The sequence below is a fragment of the Panthera leo genome, chromosome A2 (assembly GCF_018350215.1).
Source record: "Panthera leo isolate Ple1 chromosome A2, P.leo_Ple1_pat1.1, whole genome shotgun sequence".
Classification (NCBI taxonomy): domain Eukaryota; kingdom Metazoa; phylum Chordata; class Mammalia; order Carnivora; family Felidae; genus Panthera; species Panthera leo.
Genome location: NC_056680.1, coordinates 149,465,735 through 149,485,250, shown reverse-complemented (window position 1 = coordinate 149,485,250; position 19,516 = coordinate 149,465,735). Strand labels below are relative to the sequence as shown.

At 35.9% G+C, this 19,516-nt stretch overlaps 1 protein-coding gene across 7 annotated transcripts in view; it reads left to right on the top strand.

The window, feature by feature from the left end:
• The window catches only part of CNOT4 (CCR4-NOT transcription complex subunit 4), a 146,527-nt gene that overhangs the window by 104,821 nt on the left and 22,190 nt on the right, over positions 1-19,516 (top strand). For 5 of the 7 annotated variants that reach the window (XM_042925679.1, XM_042925669.1, XM_042925661.1 and 2 more), the window contains 3 exons: positions 4,195-4,252; positions 7,132-7,381; positions 8,568-9,065. In XM_042925679.1, the coding sequence (XP_042781613.1) occupies positions 4,195-4,252; positions 7,132-7,381; positions 8,568-9,065 (806 nt within the window). Of the gene's footprint in view, positions 1-4,194; positions 4,253-7,131; positions 7,382-8,567; positions 9,066-14,085; positions 16,793-19,516 lie in introns of those variants that run through there. The other 2 variants (XM_042925709.1, XM_042925703.1) reach the window with 1 other exon arrangement.

Here is a 19,516-nt window from a genome sequence, read left to right as displayed (position 1 = left end):
AATGCCTCTTTAACCCAAAGCTATTATACATCCAATGCAATCCATATCAAAATTCTAGTGATTTTTTTTTTTGCATAGAAAAACCCATCCTAAAAGTCATAGGGAATCTCAAAGCACCCCACATAGCCAAAATTATCTTGAAAAAACAAAACTGGAGGAAGCACAGTTCCTGATTTCAAAACATAACTGCAGATCTGCAGTAATGTAAACGGTGGGATTAGCCTGAAGACAGATATATATAACTCAACAGAAAGAAAAGAAAGCCCAGAAGTAAACCATCACATACAGGTCAAATGATTTTTAACAAGTGTACCAGAACCATTCCATGGGGAAAGAATAGTCTTTTCAACAAATGGTGCTGAGGAAACTAGATGTCTACATGCAAAAGAATGAAGTTGGATCCTTACCTAACACCATATTAAAAAATGAATTCAAAATGGATCAGTGACTTAAATTTAAGACATAAAACAATTGATGGCTATAAATAAAACAAACTTAGACAAGCTCAAGGAGATAAGTTTATTCAGGAATAGCAGAGGAACTGCAGTTCGGAACAAGCAACCTGTGGCGAGTCCATTGAGGGGTTTTGGTAGGTTGTATTTATGCGCAGTGAGTGGAAAGAGGGTAAAGTTGGGGTCGAGTCAGTTAAAATTAAAAAAAAAAAATAAGGAAACCAGCCTTGAAAATTTTCCTGAGCAAACAAAATCATTCCGTTTATTCATACAAAGCTCAATTCATCCCATTTTGTGAGATCAATCCAGTTGAAGTCCTGTTCCATTCAGGCCTCTGGCAAAACTTCCCAAGGTCATACAGGACAACCTCTGATCATTCCCCGCCCCCAAACCCCCCCCCCCACCCCCGCCACAAGAAAATTTCAACACTATCCATTTCCTGTGAATCAGACATTTCTGAGAAAGCAGTCTTTTAGTCCTTAGGTTTATCTTCCTGGGGGCACATGTATGAGAATATCCTTCTTATATTCTCTAGTTCTTTTAGATTGAAATTCTTTCACACAGCAAAACCATTAAAAGAAAACACATGATTAAGCTTCACAACATTGGATCTGGCAATGATTTCTGGACAGGGCACCAAAATCATAGGTAAAAAAAAAAGTAGACAAATTGCGCTTAATTAACATTTTAAAATTTTGTGACTCAAAAGACACTGTCCATAGTTAAAAAAAAAAAAAAAAAAAGCAACCCACAGAATGGGAGAAAATATTTGCAGATCATATATCTGAGAAAGGGTTAATAACCAAAATATACAGACACTCCCTAAAACTCAACAACAACAACAATCAAATATCCCAGTTCAAAAATAGGGAAAGGACTCAAACCGACAGTTCTTCAGAAATATAGAGGTATGGTCATTGAGCACATGAAAAGATGCTGAACATCACTAATCATTAGGGAAATACAAATTAAAACTACAATGAGATACCTCCTCACACCCATCAGTATGGCTACTGCCAAAAAAGCAGAAAACAGAATCACTAAATTCTACTCCTGAAACTAATATTATACTAGATGTTAACTAGAATTTAAATAAAAACTTGAAACATTAAAAGAGAAAAATAAAAAATAGTAAAAAGAAGGGGGGGGCTAGAAAATGAGAGTTGAAAGAGACGTGGAAAAATTAGAACCCTTGTGCATATAAAATGGTACAGTCACTGGGGAAAACAGTATGGCAGTTCCTCAAAAATTAACAAATAGAATTACCATACAATCCAGCAATTCCACTTCTGGGTAGATAGCAAAAAGAATTGAAAGCAGTGTCTTGAAGAGATATTTGTACATTTATGTCTTAGCAGCATTGCTCACAATAGCTTAAGTGTGGAAGCAGTCCAAGCAAGTGTCGGTGGCCAGATGCATGAGCAAGCAAAATGTGGTATACATACAAAGTAATATTATTCCGCCTTAAAAAGGAAGGGAATTCTGCGATACATTACAACATGGATGAACCTTTAAGACATTGTGAAATAAGCTAGTCACAAAAAGACAAATACTCTTTGATTCCACTTATATGAGGTATTTAGAGTAGTCAAAATTATAACAAAGTATAATGGCAGATACCTGGTGGGAGGAGAAATTGGGAAATTATTGTTTAACGGTATAGAATTTCAGTTTTATAAGATTAAAAGAGGTGAGGATGATGATGGCGATGGTTGTACAACGTCAGTGTATTTAATACCACTGAACTTAAAAATGGTTAAAACAGTAAATTTTATATTAAGTGTATTTTACCACAGGAAAATTTTTTAGAAAATATTGCAAGTTCATCTCATTATCATCTGTATTATGTTCCAGTCTGTTCTTTATGCCACCACCAAATTAATCTTTCTAATACTGCTTTGTGTCATTTCTGTGTGCAAAAATTTCTCTTGGTCTCTGGTTCTACCCTGTGTCTCTCTGTCCTTACCTCCTACTGCTGTCAAAAGCATCCTCTGTCTTACCTAAACTAATTACTTAACTTTTTCCCAAACCTGTCTGTGCCCTTTTGATGCTTGATATGCTTGCTTTTCCTACCTTTAATGTTCTTTCCTCCTTTTTCCTTTCCCTCTCCTAATGTGTAAATCGTTTTGAGGACGTACTTAAATTTGAACTCCCCTAGGAAATGTTTCCTAATTGCCCCACTTGCGGTGGCGTCTCTTTCTTTTAAAGACCTATGACATTTATTGTTTGAAACAGTTCGTTTAGTAATTGTCACTGGTTGATATATGTTGGTGTGTACCTGTCTCATTTCCCCAAGTATCTCCAAACTCAGTGGGCTCAAAGCGATATCTTAAAATTATTTGTATTACCCATTTAACTTAAAATGAATTGATTAATTGATATTTTGTGAATAATAACAACTAAAGATGATATTTAGTGAATTCCAGACCTACTTGTCAGAGTCAAGAGCATCTGGTGATGTTTGTGCAGAAGATAAACTTGGTATTGTGATTGGGTACTAGACCTTGTTAAATTTTTCTAGAGCAATTAAATGTGGTACCAGTGGGTTGTCTGCCTATCAGGATAACTTTGTACATATTTCAGGCCAATAAAATAATTTTGAGAAATTTGGAATCTTAATTTGTCTCCCTGTAATACTGTATCAGAATAAGTATTAGTATTTTTATAATTATGTAATTTTATAATTATATGATATTTATATATAATTATATAATCATAGTTATCTTTTATTCATGTGCTGGATTAAATAAAGTTAGTTATGGAAATGGTTTGCTAGGTCAGTGTTATAATGCTTATAAAGATTTTGTTTTGGTTTTAAGTCAGCAGTTATGTGTTACTTTACTGTCACGCTGCATTTGCTCCATATGGAAGTCAAGTTTTAGGTTTTTGTTTAAACTATGGAGCACCGGGGTGGCTCAGTTGGGTGAGCGTCTGACTTCGGCTCAGGTCATGATCTGATGTTCATGAGTTTGAGCCCCGTGTTGGGCTCTATGCTGACAGCTTAGAGCCTGGAGCCTGCTTCAGATTTTTGTCTCCCTTTCTCACTGCCCCTCCCCTGCTCATGCTGTGTCTCTCTTGTCTCTCAAAAATAAATAAACATTAAAAAAAAAACTTTTTTAAGTAAATAGTTTGCACAAAAGTTTCTGTTTTGTCGGCTCAAACTCACAAAACAGTGAGATCATGACCTGAGCCGAAGTCAGACACTCAACCGACTGAGCCACCCAGGCGCCGTGTGTGTGTGCATTTATACACACACATGCCTTCTCTAGGGTTGTAACTAGGATTTTGAAGTAGTAAAGGAAATTTGTTGCTCTTAAGAACCTGTAGAGAATATTTGGGTGACTTTTATGCCCTCTGTTAAACACCGGGAAAAATAGGTGAGTATTATTCCAAGAATTTTAATGGAGAATGTGTTTATCATGCGCACAAAGCTAAATAACGGATTAAATTTTTGACCTACTACAACAGTACTCACTTTAATCAGTACTTTTTTTCATAAGTTATGGTTTCACCCATTGTTTTTGGAGAATCTAGTTAGAATGTAAGTTAAGTTGCTCAAGTGTAGGGATTTGATCTTATACTTCTTTGTATCCTCAACATCTAAACCAATATCTTTACATCAGAGTGCATCAACAAATGTTAAGATGATAAAATATCTATTTTTCTGGCTTTTGGGGTGTTTGTTTTTCTTGTGGGAGAATGACTTTACTCTGATTTTACTCTATGTGTTTTCTTTTTGCAGCCCCATTGACAAACCTTCAGATTCTCTCAGTATAGGGAATGGTGATAATTCACAGCAGGTAAGGCTCTTGATTCTGTACTTCGTTTATATTCCATTCTCTTGAAACAAAGCATTCTGTGCAAGTGAATTTTCTGGATAGTGGAAAATACTTGACTGAGACAATTTAACAATACTTTTAGTGGATATCCTTTTTTAAATGTAGTATAATGAATCTTCTTTTCCTTCACAGAATTACTGTGTAAGAGCATAACTTAACCTTTTCTTGATGACTCAGATTTATCCTTATGACCATATGTCATATTGTATGGTATCTCAGTATTTTAGTGTCATATGAGTCTGTTGATACTACTGGTCTTTTTGACCATCTACAAAATGGTCTCAGACTAGCATGCCCCCTTTATTCTTAAGAGTTATTTCTCTGCTGTATACCCCCCTTGTTGCTTATTGTCAACTTTAATCTTCTGTTTCTCGCAGTGTCCTTGCCTCCAACAGTTTGCCCCTATCCCCAAATGACTGTGGGCTTTGAAATAACAAACTAAATAGTTAAGTTCAAAGTTGTATCCACAGTGAAACTGAGTGAGATTCTGATCTTTGTGTCCTGCTTTGTATCATCTTGTCTATTTGCTAGTTTTTCACTGCATAAATCTCTGTGCGTCTTCTTACATGGGCATAGAAAAATGTAGTTCTAATCTGTTCCATAAAGACTGGCTAGTTCCCCACAATGTTTTTGAGAAACTTAGAGATCTAAAATACACTGCTTTTGGGGTGCCTCAGTTAAGCATCTGTCTGACTCTTGATCTCAGCTCGGGTCATGATCTCGTGGTCATGGGATTGACCCCTGCATCAGGCTCCATGCTGAGTGTGGAACCTGCTTGGGATTCTCTCTCTCTCCCTCTCACTCTGCCCCTCCCCTGCTCTTTCTTTCCTCTTCTCTCTCCAAAGAAATAAAGATTTTTTTCATAATAAGTTAAAAATAGTTGTAAAGGATGTAATTTTCAGGATATTATGAATATTGGTGTTTTTAAATAAATGCACTACATTGCTTTTTAATAAGTTTCTAAGAGATTCAGATATCAAAATGTGTTGTTGCTCTGTCCTTCATTTAAAAAAATATATACATGCTATTTTTTTTTAACAATCAGAAATTTTACAACATTCCTTGTTCCCCTGAACTCATTTGTCTGTTTCCACTGCCATTATAGAATATTACCTTAATACAACATAGTTTGTTCTTGACAGGCATATACTTCTCTTAAATAAAAATAGACATGAATTTTGAATTGGAAAAAAATGTTTTTCTGACACAAGGCTAAAAAATGCCAATTTTCTTTCTTCTGAAATTTTTTTAAGTTTATTTATTTAGAGAGAAAGAAGCACATGCAAGCAGGGAGGGGGCAGAGAGAGGGGGAGAATGCCAAACAGGTTCCATGCTGTCAACACAGAACCTGAGGCAGAGCTCAATCTCATTGACTGTGAGATCATGATCTGAGCTGAAATCAAGAGTCAGACACTTACCCAACTGAGCCACCCAGGCACCCCTTTCTTCTGAATTTTTATTTGTAGTTTTGATCAAAACAACTTATATAAATACAGAATTTGATAAAAATTTTAAACATCAACACTAATATTGGACATTTATCTCTTAACGAGATAGAGCTATTTTAAAATTGGTTTTCATGCATCCATAGATGAATATTACCTGTTGGTAAAGGAGACAAGTTTTAACTATATTGTTAGTCATTTTTTCATTTTATAACATCAGTGCTCAGGTGTCTTGTTTATATAGGTGGGGGGAAGTAAGAGTGTTATATCAGTATTGACTTTTTGAACTCCTTCTATGAATTCAATACCTAAGAGTCATATAAAGATTGAGGCACCTGGGCAGCTCGGTCGGTTGAACGTCTGACTCTTGTTTTTGGCTCATGTCTTGATGTCACAGTTCCGTGAGTTCAAGCCCCACATCTAGCTCTGCACTGGCAGCACAGAGCCTGCTTGGGATTCTCTCTCTGCCCCTTCCTTGCTTGCATTGTCTATGCCTCTCTGAAACTAAATAAACTTAAAATTTTTTTAAATTAAAAAATCATATAAAGGTTTATCATAAAAATTATTTTGTTAAGTGTTTATTTTTGAGAAAGAGAATGTGAGCAGGGGATCAAGAGAATCTGAAGCGGGCTCTGTGCTGACAGCAGACAGCCCAATGCAAGGCTTGAACTCATGAACTACAAGATCTTGACCTGAGCTGAAGTCGGACGCTCAACCAACCAAGCCACCCAGGCGTCCCAAAAATTATTTTTCTTAAAGATTTTTTAAAAGTTTATTTTCTTATTTTGGGAGGGAGGGAGAGAGAGCAAGTGGGGAGGGGCAGAGAGAACATCCCAAACAGACTCCGTGCTATTCGCATGGAGACCCATGCAGGCCTTGAGCTCATGCACCGTGAGATCATGACCTGAGCCGAAATCAAGAGTCGGTCACTTAACTGACTGAGCCACCCTCCTAAAAATTATTTTTAATGATGTTTTAGAAATAACTTGATTAGATCTTCTTTCCATTTTGTTCTTAAGTATTGAGAATCACGTAGTTTGCAAAAGAATCAGGTCATTAGTCACTTATCACCAGTCTGAATATTTCTAATACATTTTTGTTGCTCTCAGAAAGTTTTCACTTTTGGTCAAAGAGTGAGAAATACTCTTTTCTTTATAAAGTGAGAGAAGGTAGGTTCTGAAAGGAGAGGAGACTGACTTAGTCTTTTCAAGGAGGGTCAATCCAAAAAAAAAAAAAAAGGATTTTTATTTGAAAATTCATGTTCTCATAAAGTCTTAAGCACCCAGTTTGAAGACCGTTGTTCTAATATCTTTTGTTGCAAGCCTTTTTAACGATGGCTTATTAAAGTATATAAACTTAATATTGATTATTCTTTTCCCTTCCTATTTTATTTAGATATCTAACAGTGATACGCCTTCACCACCACCTGGTTTATCAAAATCCAATCCTGTCATCCCCATCAGTTCATCCAATCACAGTGCACGGTCTCCTTTTGAAGGGGCAGTAACTGAGTCACAGTCGTTATTCTCAGATAACTTTCGCCATCCCAACCCGATCCCAAGTGGGCTTCCTCCTTTCCCCAGCTCCCCACAGACGTCCAGTGACTGGCCTACAGCACCAGAGCCACAGAGTCTCTTCACATCAGGTATACGACAGAACTGCTGCATGTGAATCATTTTACTTAGACTGGAATGAGACCTCATGGATGTGTTTTTACCCCTGTCGCCGCTCTTGCTTTTTCGTGCAGTTGTAAACATTTAAACTGCGTGGGATAAGATAGCCAGATAAGTAGTTGTATGACCTAGAACTTACTGTGTTAACAGATATCTTCAGAAATGAAGGGTTAGATCATTTTTCTGATAATAAAATGCTTATTCCTCTAGGAATTATTAAGGGCTGATATATTTAATCATATTTGTGTTTACATAGTTAAAGATTTTTTTTTTATCCAGATGACAGAGAGGTATGATAGTTAATATTGAAGGTTATATTTTGGCATTTTTGAGCTATTTTCATTTCTATTCATTGTAAGTTTTATTAATGTGAAGGACGCCATAAAGTTAACATTGACAATATAGCACCTATTATGAGTGGAGCAGACAGTTTTAAAAAATAATAAAATTTAAGTAGATACTTTTTCATTAAGTTACATTATTTTTTCCTAACAGTATATAAAGCATATATTCAAAATTACTTGGACTTTGTCTTTGATAAATATATTTTTAATTTTTTTTTTTAACATTTATTTTATTTTTGAGACAGAGGGAGACAGAGCATGAACTGGGGAGGGTCAGAGAAAGAGGGAGACACAGAATCTGAAACAGGCTCCAGGCTCTGAGCTGTCAGCACAGAGCCCGACGCGGGGCTCGAACTCACGGACCGTGAGATCATGACCTGAGCCGAAGTCGGTCGCTTAACCGACTGAGCCACCCAAGCACTCCGATAAATATATTTTTAAAAGTAAACTTTACTAATTGAATTCTGTTACATCACGTTTGTTACCTTATTTCATTTAAATGACTTTCTCCAGGTTTGGATTATGAACAGCTGAAAGTATAATTTGGGTTTCAAGTACTTTGTTTTCTTTGATTAGTAAAATCAGTTTCTGTCATTCAGTTTTTTTGAAGTTAATAAGAATGGAATCATTGCTAAAAGTATATGAGGATTTTTATAATGTTATAATTTTAACGTGCTAAGAAATCATACAAATTTTGGTTATATTTGCCTTTATCTTGTAATATAACGTGTTTAACTTTCACTAGTGTGGACACTCGTTAAGTATGCAAGTAAACTATGTATTTAAAATTCATCACTAATTGTCTTCCCAACAGAAACAATCCCGGTATCGTCCTCCACAGACTGGCAAGCAGCATTTGGCTTTGGTTCTTCTAAACAACCAGAGGATGACTTGGGTTTTGATCCCTTTGACGTCACTCGAAAAGCCTTAGCAGACCTGATTGAAAAGGAACTGTCAGTCCAAGACCAGCCTTCCCTTTCGCCCACGTCTCTTCAGAACTCCTCTTCACACACTACAACCGCCAAAGGTCCGGGCTCTGGATTCCTGCATCCTGCTGCACCGACAAACGCCAACTCTCTCAATAGTACCTTTTCAGTCTTGCCACAGAGGTTCCCTCAATTTCAGCAGCACCGAGCAGTTTATAATTCATTCAGTTTTCCAGGCCAGGCAGCCCGCTATCCTTGGATGGCCTTTCCACGCAATAGCATCATGCACTTGAACCACACAGCAAACCCCACCTCAAATAGTAATTTCTTGGACTTGAATCTCCCGCCACAGCACAACACAGGTCTGGGAGGGATCCCTATAGCAGGTAGGTTCATTTATAGCCTTTGAGAATTTGTGAATATCTCATGCCTTCAGGTTGTTGGGTGGGTAGGGAGAGAATTTTTGAATAACAGAGTACTTACTATTCTTGGAAATTTCTATGGGGAAAAAAAAAAGTCCTTATAATCCAAAAAAATTTTAACTGGATGGATGCCTTGTAATATTGAGCTTTATAAGGATGGTGGAGTATTATAACTAGTTATAACTTGGAAGCATTTTATTTAACAGAGTAGTTACCAAACTTCCATATGGAATATAAATGCACAAAGAAAAAGAAAAAAAACGGACTCTGAAATTATGGTGCTATAATTTCAACACCATGGTAAAAGTTCAACACCATGGTAAAAATTCTGATTATACATTCTAAAAGGAAAATAATGAAAAAAAATATTTTTTAAGATGGTAATTAGTGAGAGCATGAGGGATAAAGCCATTCTGTAACTACTTTTGGTAATTATTTTGACTGCTAGGCACGCGCACACACACACAAACTGTGCTTTATGTTAGTAAAGTACTTAATCTTTGAGAACTCTGATTATTCATGTTTCACAGACATATGTGTATAAGTGTACTTTCTGTGAAAAAGCAATTGCTGAGAGATATTTTCCCTTTTTGTCTGTCATGTTTTTATTTCTGGGAAAAATATTTGGTTCCTTTAAGTGGTACCAGAATACTTCTGGTTTTATACTGCTACCCTTGAAGGTTTCAGAACTTTTGGGTTTTAAGGTCCCATATAACATTTATTAGATCAACTGACTTCTTTGTCTAAAGGAATCCTTCTTATTTATAGGTTTTGGTTTTTTTCAGTTTATTTAATTTGGACTTTAGAGATGACTGGTAAGAGAGAGAGTTTGTTTCTCTCCCGATTCTCTCAAGTAGAATAGAATAGTCCCTCACTCTGTTACATAATTAATAAAATTCATTTTTATCCCTTGTCATGGCCTTTAAGATATGGCACGGCACAGTGTTACCATAATAACGTGCTGTTACCAGCAAGTCGTTCGTTCTCTTGTGTCTAGCAAGGTTGATAGGTAAATTTGAAGAGATCCATCAGAGTTCTTTGACTCTGTTCCCTTTGTGACCAACCACATTTCATTTCATTTTCAAGACAAGTAACTGAGTTCAGAGAATATGGTTTGTGGCTTTTGATACAGTGAATCTAACAGTTGATACAGCGAAGTTCACTTACATGAGCATGATAGCACCAATGTAGTGGTTCGTATATCGGTGGAACTCATGATGTTTGTTCATTTGATTATGGCAGTTAGTAGGTAATTCCGAGTGGCATTTTTGAGTCCTCTCCTTCTACATGATATTCACTTGGGAAACACTTAGGTATTCAGTTCCTGATACTGCTTTTTTCCCTTCCATTCGAGACAGCATATCAGAGCGTAATTTTGTTTCGTTTTGCTTCAGTCATTTTAGGAACGTGGCATGTAATGACTAGTAGTGTATCTCATAACTGATTATAACATTAAGAGTTAAAGTTAAGTTCCCCGAAATATCCTTAACATTTAAAAATAAAATATTACATCAATGATAATGAGTATTTGGGATACTGTTTGCCCAACAGAGAAGTAGGCCATATGGGTAATACAAAAGAACTATAAAATATGGGTACTATTTCCAGGTATTTTGCAGTATAGTTGAAGAAATAAAATTAATATTATGTATGAAAGCGGTGACTATATGATACTGGAATATGAGAGACCTCAGTTGAGCCTTTAATTATTGGGGAGGCTTCATTGAAGAAGTAGGAATTGATCTGTACTATGGTATCTTGGATTTGGGTTAGTGGGGAAAAGAGAAAGATCTTTTATACTGATGGGACTCCTTAGTAAAGGCGTAGAGGCAGGAATTCGTATGTAATTTCATTAAGAAGCAATAGAACTGCCTTCAGTAACGGGAGGTGCTTCATGTATTGTATAAATAGAATGGATGAGAACATGGGGAACTCTGACAGCAAGGGTACAGTGTGCACTTGATACAATAGGAAGAAGGGGGCCTTTGTGGGACTCTAGTTCTTAGCTGTCTTCATTGTGTACTTTTCTTTGACTTATTTATTACATGACCATCTTCAGTAAGTTATCTGTTCTTCTGATTTCACAGTTATCATATTGTCCATCAGCACAAAACCAATTTTAACCCAAATATTTCAAACCCGTATATATTATGAAAATGCCACAGTGGGAAGGAATAATTACAGAGTTGTGAGTGTAGTTGTCCTCGTGTTAATCATTTGAAATCTTCATCTAAACTAGATATTTATGAAAAAAAAAGACAAAAACGTGGCATTACATTATGGTCCTCTTTTTGTGGGTTTTCCTTTTAACATATACTCAACCGTAGAGCATAAAATACTTTTTTTCCCAGAAATTCTAAGAATGAAGTCACCACCTTGTAGGTTCTGAATCATTGTCGTGTTTTGTGGGAGGTTGGGAGAGCTTGTTATTTCAGGTTTTCCGTTTTTGACTCTGCATACTGGTTTGGTATTTAAATGGTGACTGATGATTAAGCTTCTTTATTAGATTATTTTCAAGTCTCTGATGACAAGAGAAATTTTAGTTTTAATGCACCAAAATATTTAAAATTGTTATCAAGAGTTACACAGAATACTCTGACGTCCTATAAATATTTGGCAAATACCTCAGGAAGCTGAATGTGCTAAGCCTCAAAACTGAATAGTTAGATAATTGTAGCCAGATGATCTGGGATTTTCAATACCAATTAGAAACGACAGAAATAAAATTCTGGAAAACTATATACATTTTAACTGTGTAATATGAAGCAAGTTAATACCTAGGCAGTATCTACCTTCCCCACCCCTAGTTGTAACTCATTTGTACTTGAGTTGAACTATTGAAATTAGGTTCAACTTTGTATCCTGCAATGAATATCATGGTGTCTTATCAGGGTATATATTGGTTAAGTGCTTCATAATGGAGAGTACATACTCTTTCTATGATACCTGCCACTTTAAGATATGCTTAGCCAGTACTCAACACTGGAAAAGGCACGTCTATTTATTTATTCTTTAGATACCTAGAGCAAAACAGTGTCCCTGACCTTTACAAGCACACAGTCAGGTGTCAGTCACCTATATATCCTACAGATACCATGTCTCTATGTGTTATATATTTGTATTTAAGTGTTGAGTTTTTGTTTCAATTAAATTATTAAAAATTTATGTATCTGAAACCTATCACGGGAAAGACAGTTGCCAGAGGTTTGACAGAAATGCAGCTTCCATTTCTTTTGCCTAAATGAAAACACTTTTTTTTTCATTGAAAATTAGTTATTTTCTTAACTAGGCGAAAAATTTTTAGCAGCATTTTCTTGGCTGCACATCCAGTTTGCTAAGCTTAGAAGGACTTTTGAAATAAATATTCTTGGTGGAAAACTTTGATTAGTGGGCAGTTATAGTAAGTCCATTTAGATCTTTATTATTGACACTGTGTGCTTTTAAGAAAGGACTTTTCTTGTCCTAAAAAGTGACTTACCTTATTCAACTCCTTCATTTTAGAAATAGTAGAGCTATGTTCCAGAAAGGTTAAATAATTTGTTAAAGGTCAAACATTCAATTAGTAGTAGAATTGGGATAAGTACCCAGATCCCACGTTCAAACTGAAATGTTTCACCACTGCAACATAGATGTTCTTCTTCACAAATGAAGATCACTGGCATGTACTTTGAACTTGGCTTTCTTCCCATAGTAATTGATTTATGCTCTCACACACTTGCAGATCCCTTTTCATCAGCAGTATCCATTCATGAGACAATTGGCCCAGCTCAGGGATATGGCCTGTAGTTAGAAAGTAGAATGAAGTTTATCGACTTCATAAAAATTAATCTCTTGCTCAGTCCTTATCAGCAACATGTTCTCACCAACAGCTCTAGTAGTCTAAAATTTCCTTTACACAGCCTCCTTTGCTGTATACTTGGAATTGATAGAATCTTTGCCAATTTACTGAAAAATAATGAAAGAACCTGCTCTAAAGGCCAGAGGTCTTTTTCTTCATGTCGTCCGTTAAATCTGCCAGTTAAGTATTTCTAAATGTAATTTTGCAGATTTGTTTTTCCAAGAACTCTCTGCCAAGATGTTTTTATCCATAATGCTAAAAATTATTTGGAAAACAATCATAGTAAGTCTCAGTCTGTAAGCATTGTTATTTTAAGATATACTTAGAAAAATATTTGAAACTGTTTAGGATTGGATTTTTTTCATGTTTTTGTGCATTCAGTTTTACTTGTGAGGGGACATTTTTCTTTATGATTACTGAATTAGCTATGTTAGCAGTGACTTGATTGAATTTTGAGTCATGTGTGAAACAAAGTCACTTGTACAGTAATTATCAATTATAATTAGGAGAACTGATCTCATTTCATGTATAGTTCTCTGACCTAGAAGTAGTCATCTTTGCTTTCAGTCAATTGGATCATTGTATTACTAGCATTTCACTATTTTCTCATTACTTCAGAAGTGCACATTGAATATTCAGATGCTATATGGTAATTTGCTGAGTTAATATTTGTATCTTTTTATTTCTTTTTTATAAACATAATTTCTGCCTTTAAAACATGGGTTTGTCATTTTTCCTTTTAAAAATCATGTTTTCACATCTGTGAATTTATTTTTAATTTTTTTCACAAAATTCTATTACTGTTAGAGGAGTATCTGAATTTAAAGGGGGTCCAATTGGCTTGGAAAAGAATGGCTTTCCTGGTCTCTTTTTTTTCCTTTTTGTCTATTTATAGTCCTAAATCTATTCTATTTGTTCTTATACCTGACATAGTATTAAATTGAAGGGTGTGTTTACAGTGTAACTACTTTCTAGGTACTTGATAAGTTTATATTTTGAAATTCATGTCTTGTTTCACACCCAGATTCCAGCCATTAAGCATGTATTTTATATATGTATCAGTATTCCAAATATTGAAATCATTTTTAAAGGGACTGTTAACAAATCTAGTCACCCATAACTAGACCATGACTGACTTTTCCACAGGGGAAGAAGAGGTGAAGGTTTCGACCATGCCACTGTCAGCCTCTTCCCATTCATTACAACAAGGACAGCAGCCTACAAGTCTCCACACTACTGTGGCCTGACAACAGAACTGAGAGGAGAGGATTAGACTCTGGGGTGCTTGCATGGGCAACCGGATTTTTGCATGATTCCTTTCTGATTTCGCATTTAATGTATACACCCAAAAGAGCCAATATAAACGTTCCTCATGCCTACAACTAGTGTGTTACCTCATAGTTGCTAAAGTATTTCTTCTTTAGGCCTTTAACACTATTTATTAGCATAATAATTTTGGCATTGTTTCTCATGAGTGATACTATTTTTAACTCACACAAATAAACTTGTAGTACTAATTAAGATCCCAGATGAGATTAGCTAGAATTGTTCTTATTTTGGCTCTATTATTGAAATTATGCAAAGATAATGGTAGTTCCTTGTTTTCTGATTTGTGAAAAAAATGGTAATATCCTAATATACTCATGAAAAATTTGAAAATTTAAGAAGATAATGTCTATTGCATTTCTTTGAATACTTGAGAAGAAAGAATACATACAACACAAAACTGGTGGTGTCGCTTAATGCTCAGAAGGATGTTGTCAGCATTTATTTTTAGTTGTATGGATTTATATCCTATATGAATGCATTACGTGTTTAGAAACTGTTTTTGTTGTCTCTCATTTGCACATTTGCACTTTCTTTCTGAATGGTTGTTAATTATATACAGAAGGTTAAAAGATAATTACTATAGACTAAATGCAATATCTCTTTTCTAATGCACTGCCTAGTATACCAGGAAATGCCTCAGAAACAGAATTTCAACTTACAGTTGATTTATCAGAAACTTGAATTTGGGGTAAACATTGTATGTAAGAAGCAACCATAGTAGCGTGACGTTTTTATGGAACAACTGGTAGTTCTGTGAGATACCTGTTTGAAACTTCGTTGTTTAATAATTGAAATGTGATAATAAAGCTCTATTACAAGTACCTGGCCAGAATGAGACTAAGGTGGAGGAGAAGAGATTGAGGAGCCTCTAAAATTAGGCCATGTAAGTTGTCCTAGGAAATATTAGTCTCAGAGTATAGTGGCATACTCTGTTAGGGCATAATGTGAAGTGAGGTTTTCGGATAATACACACTTTTTTGACATAGTTTTAAAGCTGATAATGAAGGAAAATAAACAATTAAATTCTGAGCGGTGAACAGAAACTGATTCAGAAAACGTGACCGTATTCTGCCTACATGAAGCATCTGGAAAGAAAGGGGAAAGTCCGCTCTCCTCTTGACATTTTCAGAAAACAATTGTGATAAAAGCTATGCCTTTATTTTTTGAAAAATATTAAAAGAGTAACATGAATACCAAAAAAGGAAGCCTAAGTATTTAAAATAATAATAATTTTAAAACATGTTATTAGGAAGTGATACTTAATATCATGTTGGAGTTTTCAAGGGTACCTCTTCATATAAAGTCTGATTATTTTCTGTTAGGCATAATAAGCAAATTAGATGGTTTTGTCCTCAGGTATAGCAGGTAAACTAAAATCTGTTTTTAGTTAACCTTCGCTTTGGTTAACTGAGCGTGTAGGAATAGCTCATTATCTAGCCATTTAAATTTTTTTTTTTTTTTTGTAAAATTCTGCATAAATGACAATCTGTAATTTCTATTCAGAAGTGATTCTAGGGCAGCATTACAAGAAATATAGAAAATATAAATAAAATATTGTAGCCTTCTTAGAAGCCTTTTATCATGAGTTAATCATGGTTTCATTTTGCTCTAAGGTCAAGACATCCACTTACTGTCTCCTGTGATGTTAAGGTTTCTAGGCTTTGTTAACAAACTTGGGCTTCCTGTAATGAAACTTACTAGTACCTAGCTTTCTCCAGCCCTCAGTGCAAGCCTTTCAGTGCCTGGATCTTCTTACAAAGACTAATGGTTCGCTCCCATTTACTTTACTTCTCTGTGTTGAGAGAGAGATAACACGTGTTAAACAATGCTTCTTTCCTGTGGTCACTTTCTCTCTCCTTTCTCCTTCCTAGCCAGGTCCAAAAAAGTGTCAGGTGGTTTGTCTAGACTTGCTAGGACCCAGAACTCTCTCCGGTTTGCTTCTGTATCCTCTACACTTTGACACACACCATACGTCAGGAAAATGCTTCTTGGTCATTTAGGCTTCAGCTTACATATTTTCACATTGAATAGCTGAAGATTATCCTTTAACTTTGTGATTTCAAGACCTTGTAAACCTAGAATAATAAGCCTCACCGTTTTGCTTATTTAATATTCCATATAGTATGTTTGTTTTTTTAAATGAAGTCTTGAAATCAAGTTGTAATGAATTATGTTAAAGCACGAAGAAATGACAACACAGGAGAAAGTACTGCTTGACATAGCAAGTAAATTGATGAAACCAAATAAATGATGGTAAAGAATGAAAAATTCTAAAAAGCTTCAGATTAATTTTTATTAAATTCCTGCATGATTGATGTGTCATGCACGAGGGAAGCCTTTTACGCTTTTACATCCTAACTTTTAAAAAATTACTAGTCTGTTTCTTAATTCAGGAGTTTTTAAAGCCAGAGATCAGAACCCTTTGGATGTACTAGCAAAGTTAGGAATTTGTATGTATGTACAGCTGCCCACTTTTTTCTGGAGGGAAAATCCATAGTTACAGATTTATAAAGGGTTTGGTGACACTTCCTTCCCCCCCCCCCCCCCCGCCCCCGAAGAAAAGTTAAGAACTGCTAACTTGAAATGGTTTTAGTGCCACTGCAAGAAATAGAGACCTGGAGTGAATGATTTAAGTCATGATGAATGTCAAGTGCCTCTTTTTATTTTCTTAAAGATTCCATTAGAAAATACTTTCTGATTAATACTTTTCCTTTTCATTCTGCTGTTGCATTTTGTTTTTCCAGGTGGTGCTTTTATCTATTCTTCTCTTATTTCAGCAGAGTATTAATCAAATAACTGAGTGCCTATTCTGTGTAGTGACCTGAGTTAGGTCTTGAGGGATACAAGGTTGAATGAAGCACAGATCCTATCGTCAAGGATAACAGTCTAGTGACAGTTTTATTTCAAACGGTTTCTATAGGGTCAGCTCTTAATATAACAATGAGAACAGCCATAGCAACCAAGACTCATTTTATTATTCATTGCTCTGACAGTGGCAACAAAGGGTATTAAATATTGATAGCTGAAATTTTTAAATAGATGATAATTTGGAAGGAGTGAAAAAATTCTTACTAGGGAAGACATACATTCGTGATTCTAATTTAAGTGTCTTAGTCGTATATGTATGCTCATGTCTCTAACTCTTAGTGTCCTGGGTGTTAAGTAGAGCTTTCTATATATATGTTCTTTTAAAGAAAACACTTGAATGCATTGTGGCTGTGCCCATTTTTACTGACATGGCTCCTATTTGTACTGTGTTCCAAGCACCTTCAGGATTGCCAGAGCTCTCTTTTGCTGTGATACAGGTCCATAGGGAGCTACTCCCACAGAGGCGTTGCCTCAGAAAGCCAAGAAAAAGGAATGAATTGCAGGTGCATAGAAATCTTAAAATGAAGACCACTCTGTTATATGTGCGTACGTTAAAAACTGGGGGATGTTTTATCTCGTTGAGTTACAAGGTTTTAGATTTTTTTATTTGATCTTGAAGTTTCCCCAAATTTGCTTAATTGGCTTTAAGAAATGGATACCATACAGTTGAAAGCACAATAACTTTTTTGAAAGATTATCTTATCAAGAGGTGATAGCCTAAAGCAATGATACCTGTGTCTTTTTCTATAAAATATGGACCGAAACCAGTTGTCCAGTGTCAAGTCCTCTGCCCTTAGTGCTGTGTCTTGCTTCACTCAGCCTTTGTATCTGAATGAGTACCTACTACATTGTCTCCTTGTGCTGAGTAAATGGCAGTAATATATGCAGGTATTTACACATGAAATGTTTAGTGAACTAACCAAACACCATGCTGATACAAAAGGAGAAATGGGAATTAAAGAAGTTAATGTAAGCTGGCTCAGGGAAAGCCTTCACTAAAAAAGTATGGGGCTTTTTGATTTTGAAGGATGGCTGAAATGTAGATAATGGAAGGGGGAAATGCAATAATGGGAACAGATGAACAAAGAACCAGGGACAGAGATTGGAGTGGTCCCTAGGGGTTAGGAGAGAAGGACAGTAGGGAGATGGACTCGTCTGAAGTGTACAGGTCATATGGAGAGGTGGAGTAAGGGCTCAGAGCCTTGAAAACGAGGAAGAATAGTTAATTCAGATGTGGATATGGTCAATGGTAGAGAACTATAGGTTCTTTGATAAAGATGTAACTTCATTGTAGCATTTTAAGAATATTAATTTGGTAATGTGTTTGCTTGAAATGAAGAAAATGTTCTAGTATGTTATTGCTGGCCAGTGCAAATGAGATGGCCTGGATTAGGACAGTAATAGTATAAGAATGGAGAAGAAATTATGAATTAGAAGCCAGAAAACATGAAATCTAAGAAAAGTCCTTCAGGTTTGTCTAGGTCTCTGGTGATCTTTAAAATGTAACTTTCATAAAGGTACAGATGGAAGCCAGATTCCTAGGATTCATGAGGAAGTGTCAAGGATATGGATACAGAATTTATTGATAACTTACTTAAGACATTTGGTAACTAAGGGAAGGAGAAGAATAAGATGTTTATTAGATGGGTGGTAGGTATTAGAATGCATTGCTTTCAGATAAGGTGGATAAATATTCCAAAGCAAAACATAAAGGGCCAATTGAGAGGAAGACTTGGACAGTGCTAAGGAGAAGGTAGGCCAATCCATTAGGATTACGGATTTTGGTAGTGCTGGGAAGAGAGAAGTTCCTGAGATGAGGTTAGGTTATAGGTTTAGCTTTAGAGAGGAGGGCCTTGTTCTCTGTAAGAACAAGCAAAAAATCTAGCAGAGAGTATGCAAGAGTAGAGAAAATGAGAATAGAGGAAAGGACTCAGATCAGTAATTATTGAATGCGTGGTGTGCGAGAATGGGAGTGAAGAGCAGAGATGGGATTCTTTTTTTTTTTTTTTTTTTTAATTTTTTTTTTTTTTTTTAATTTTTTCCAACGTTTTTATTTATTTTTGGGACAGAGAGAGACAGAGCATGAACGGGGGAGGGGCAGAGAGAGAGGGAGACACAGAATCGGAAACAGGCTCCAGGCTCCGAGCCATTAGCCCAGAGCCATTAGCCCAGAGCCTGACGCGGGGCTCAAACTCACGGACCGCGAGATCGTGACCTGGCTGAAGTCGGACGCTTAACCGACTGCGCCACCCAGGCGCCCCTGGGATTCTGTAAAGAAAGGCGGTCAAATAAATCTGTAAGAATAAGCCTAGAAGTGCATCAAAGAGAAATTCGAGAATTGCTGAGTAAAGATAAGGATCAAATTTAAAACTTGTAGAGT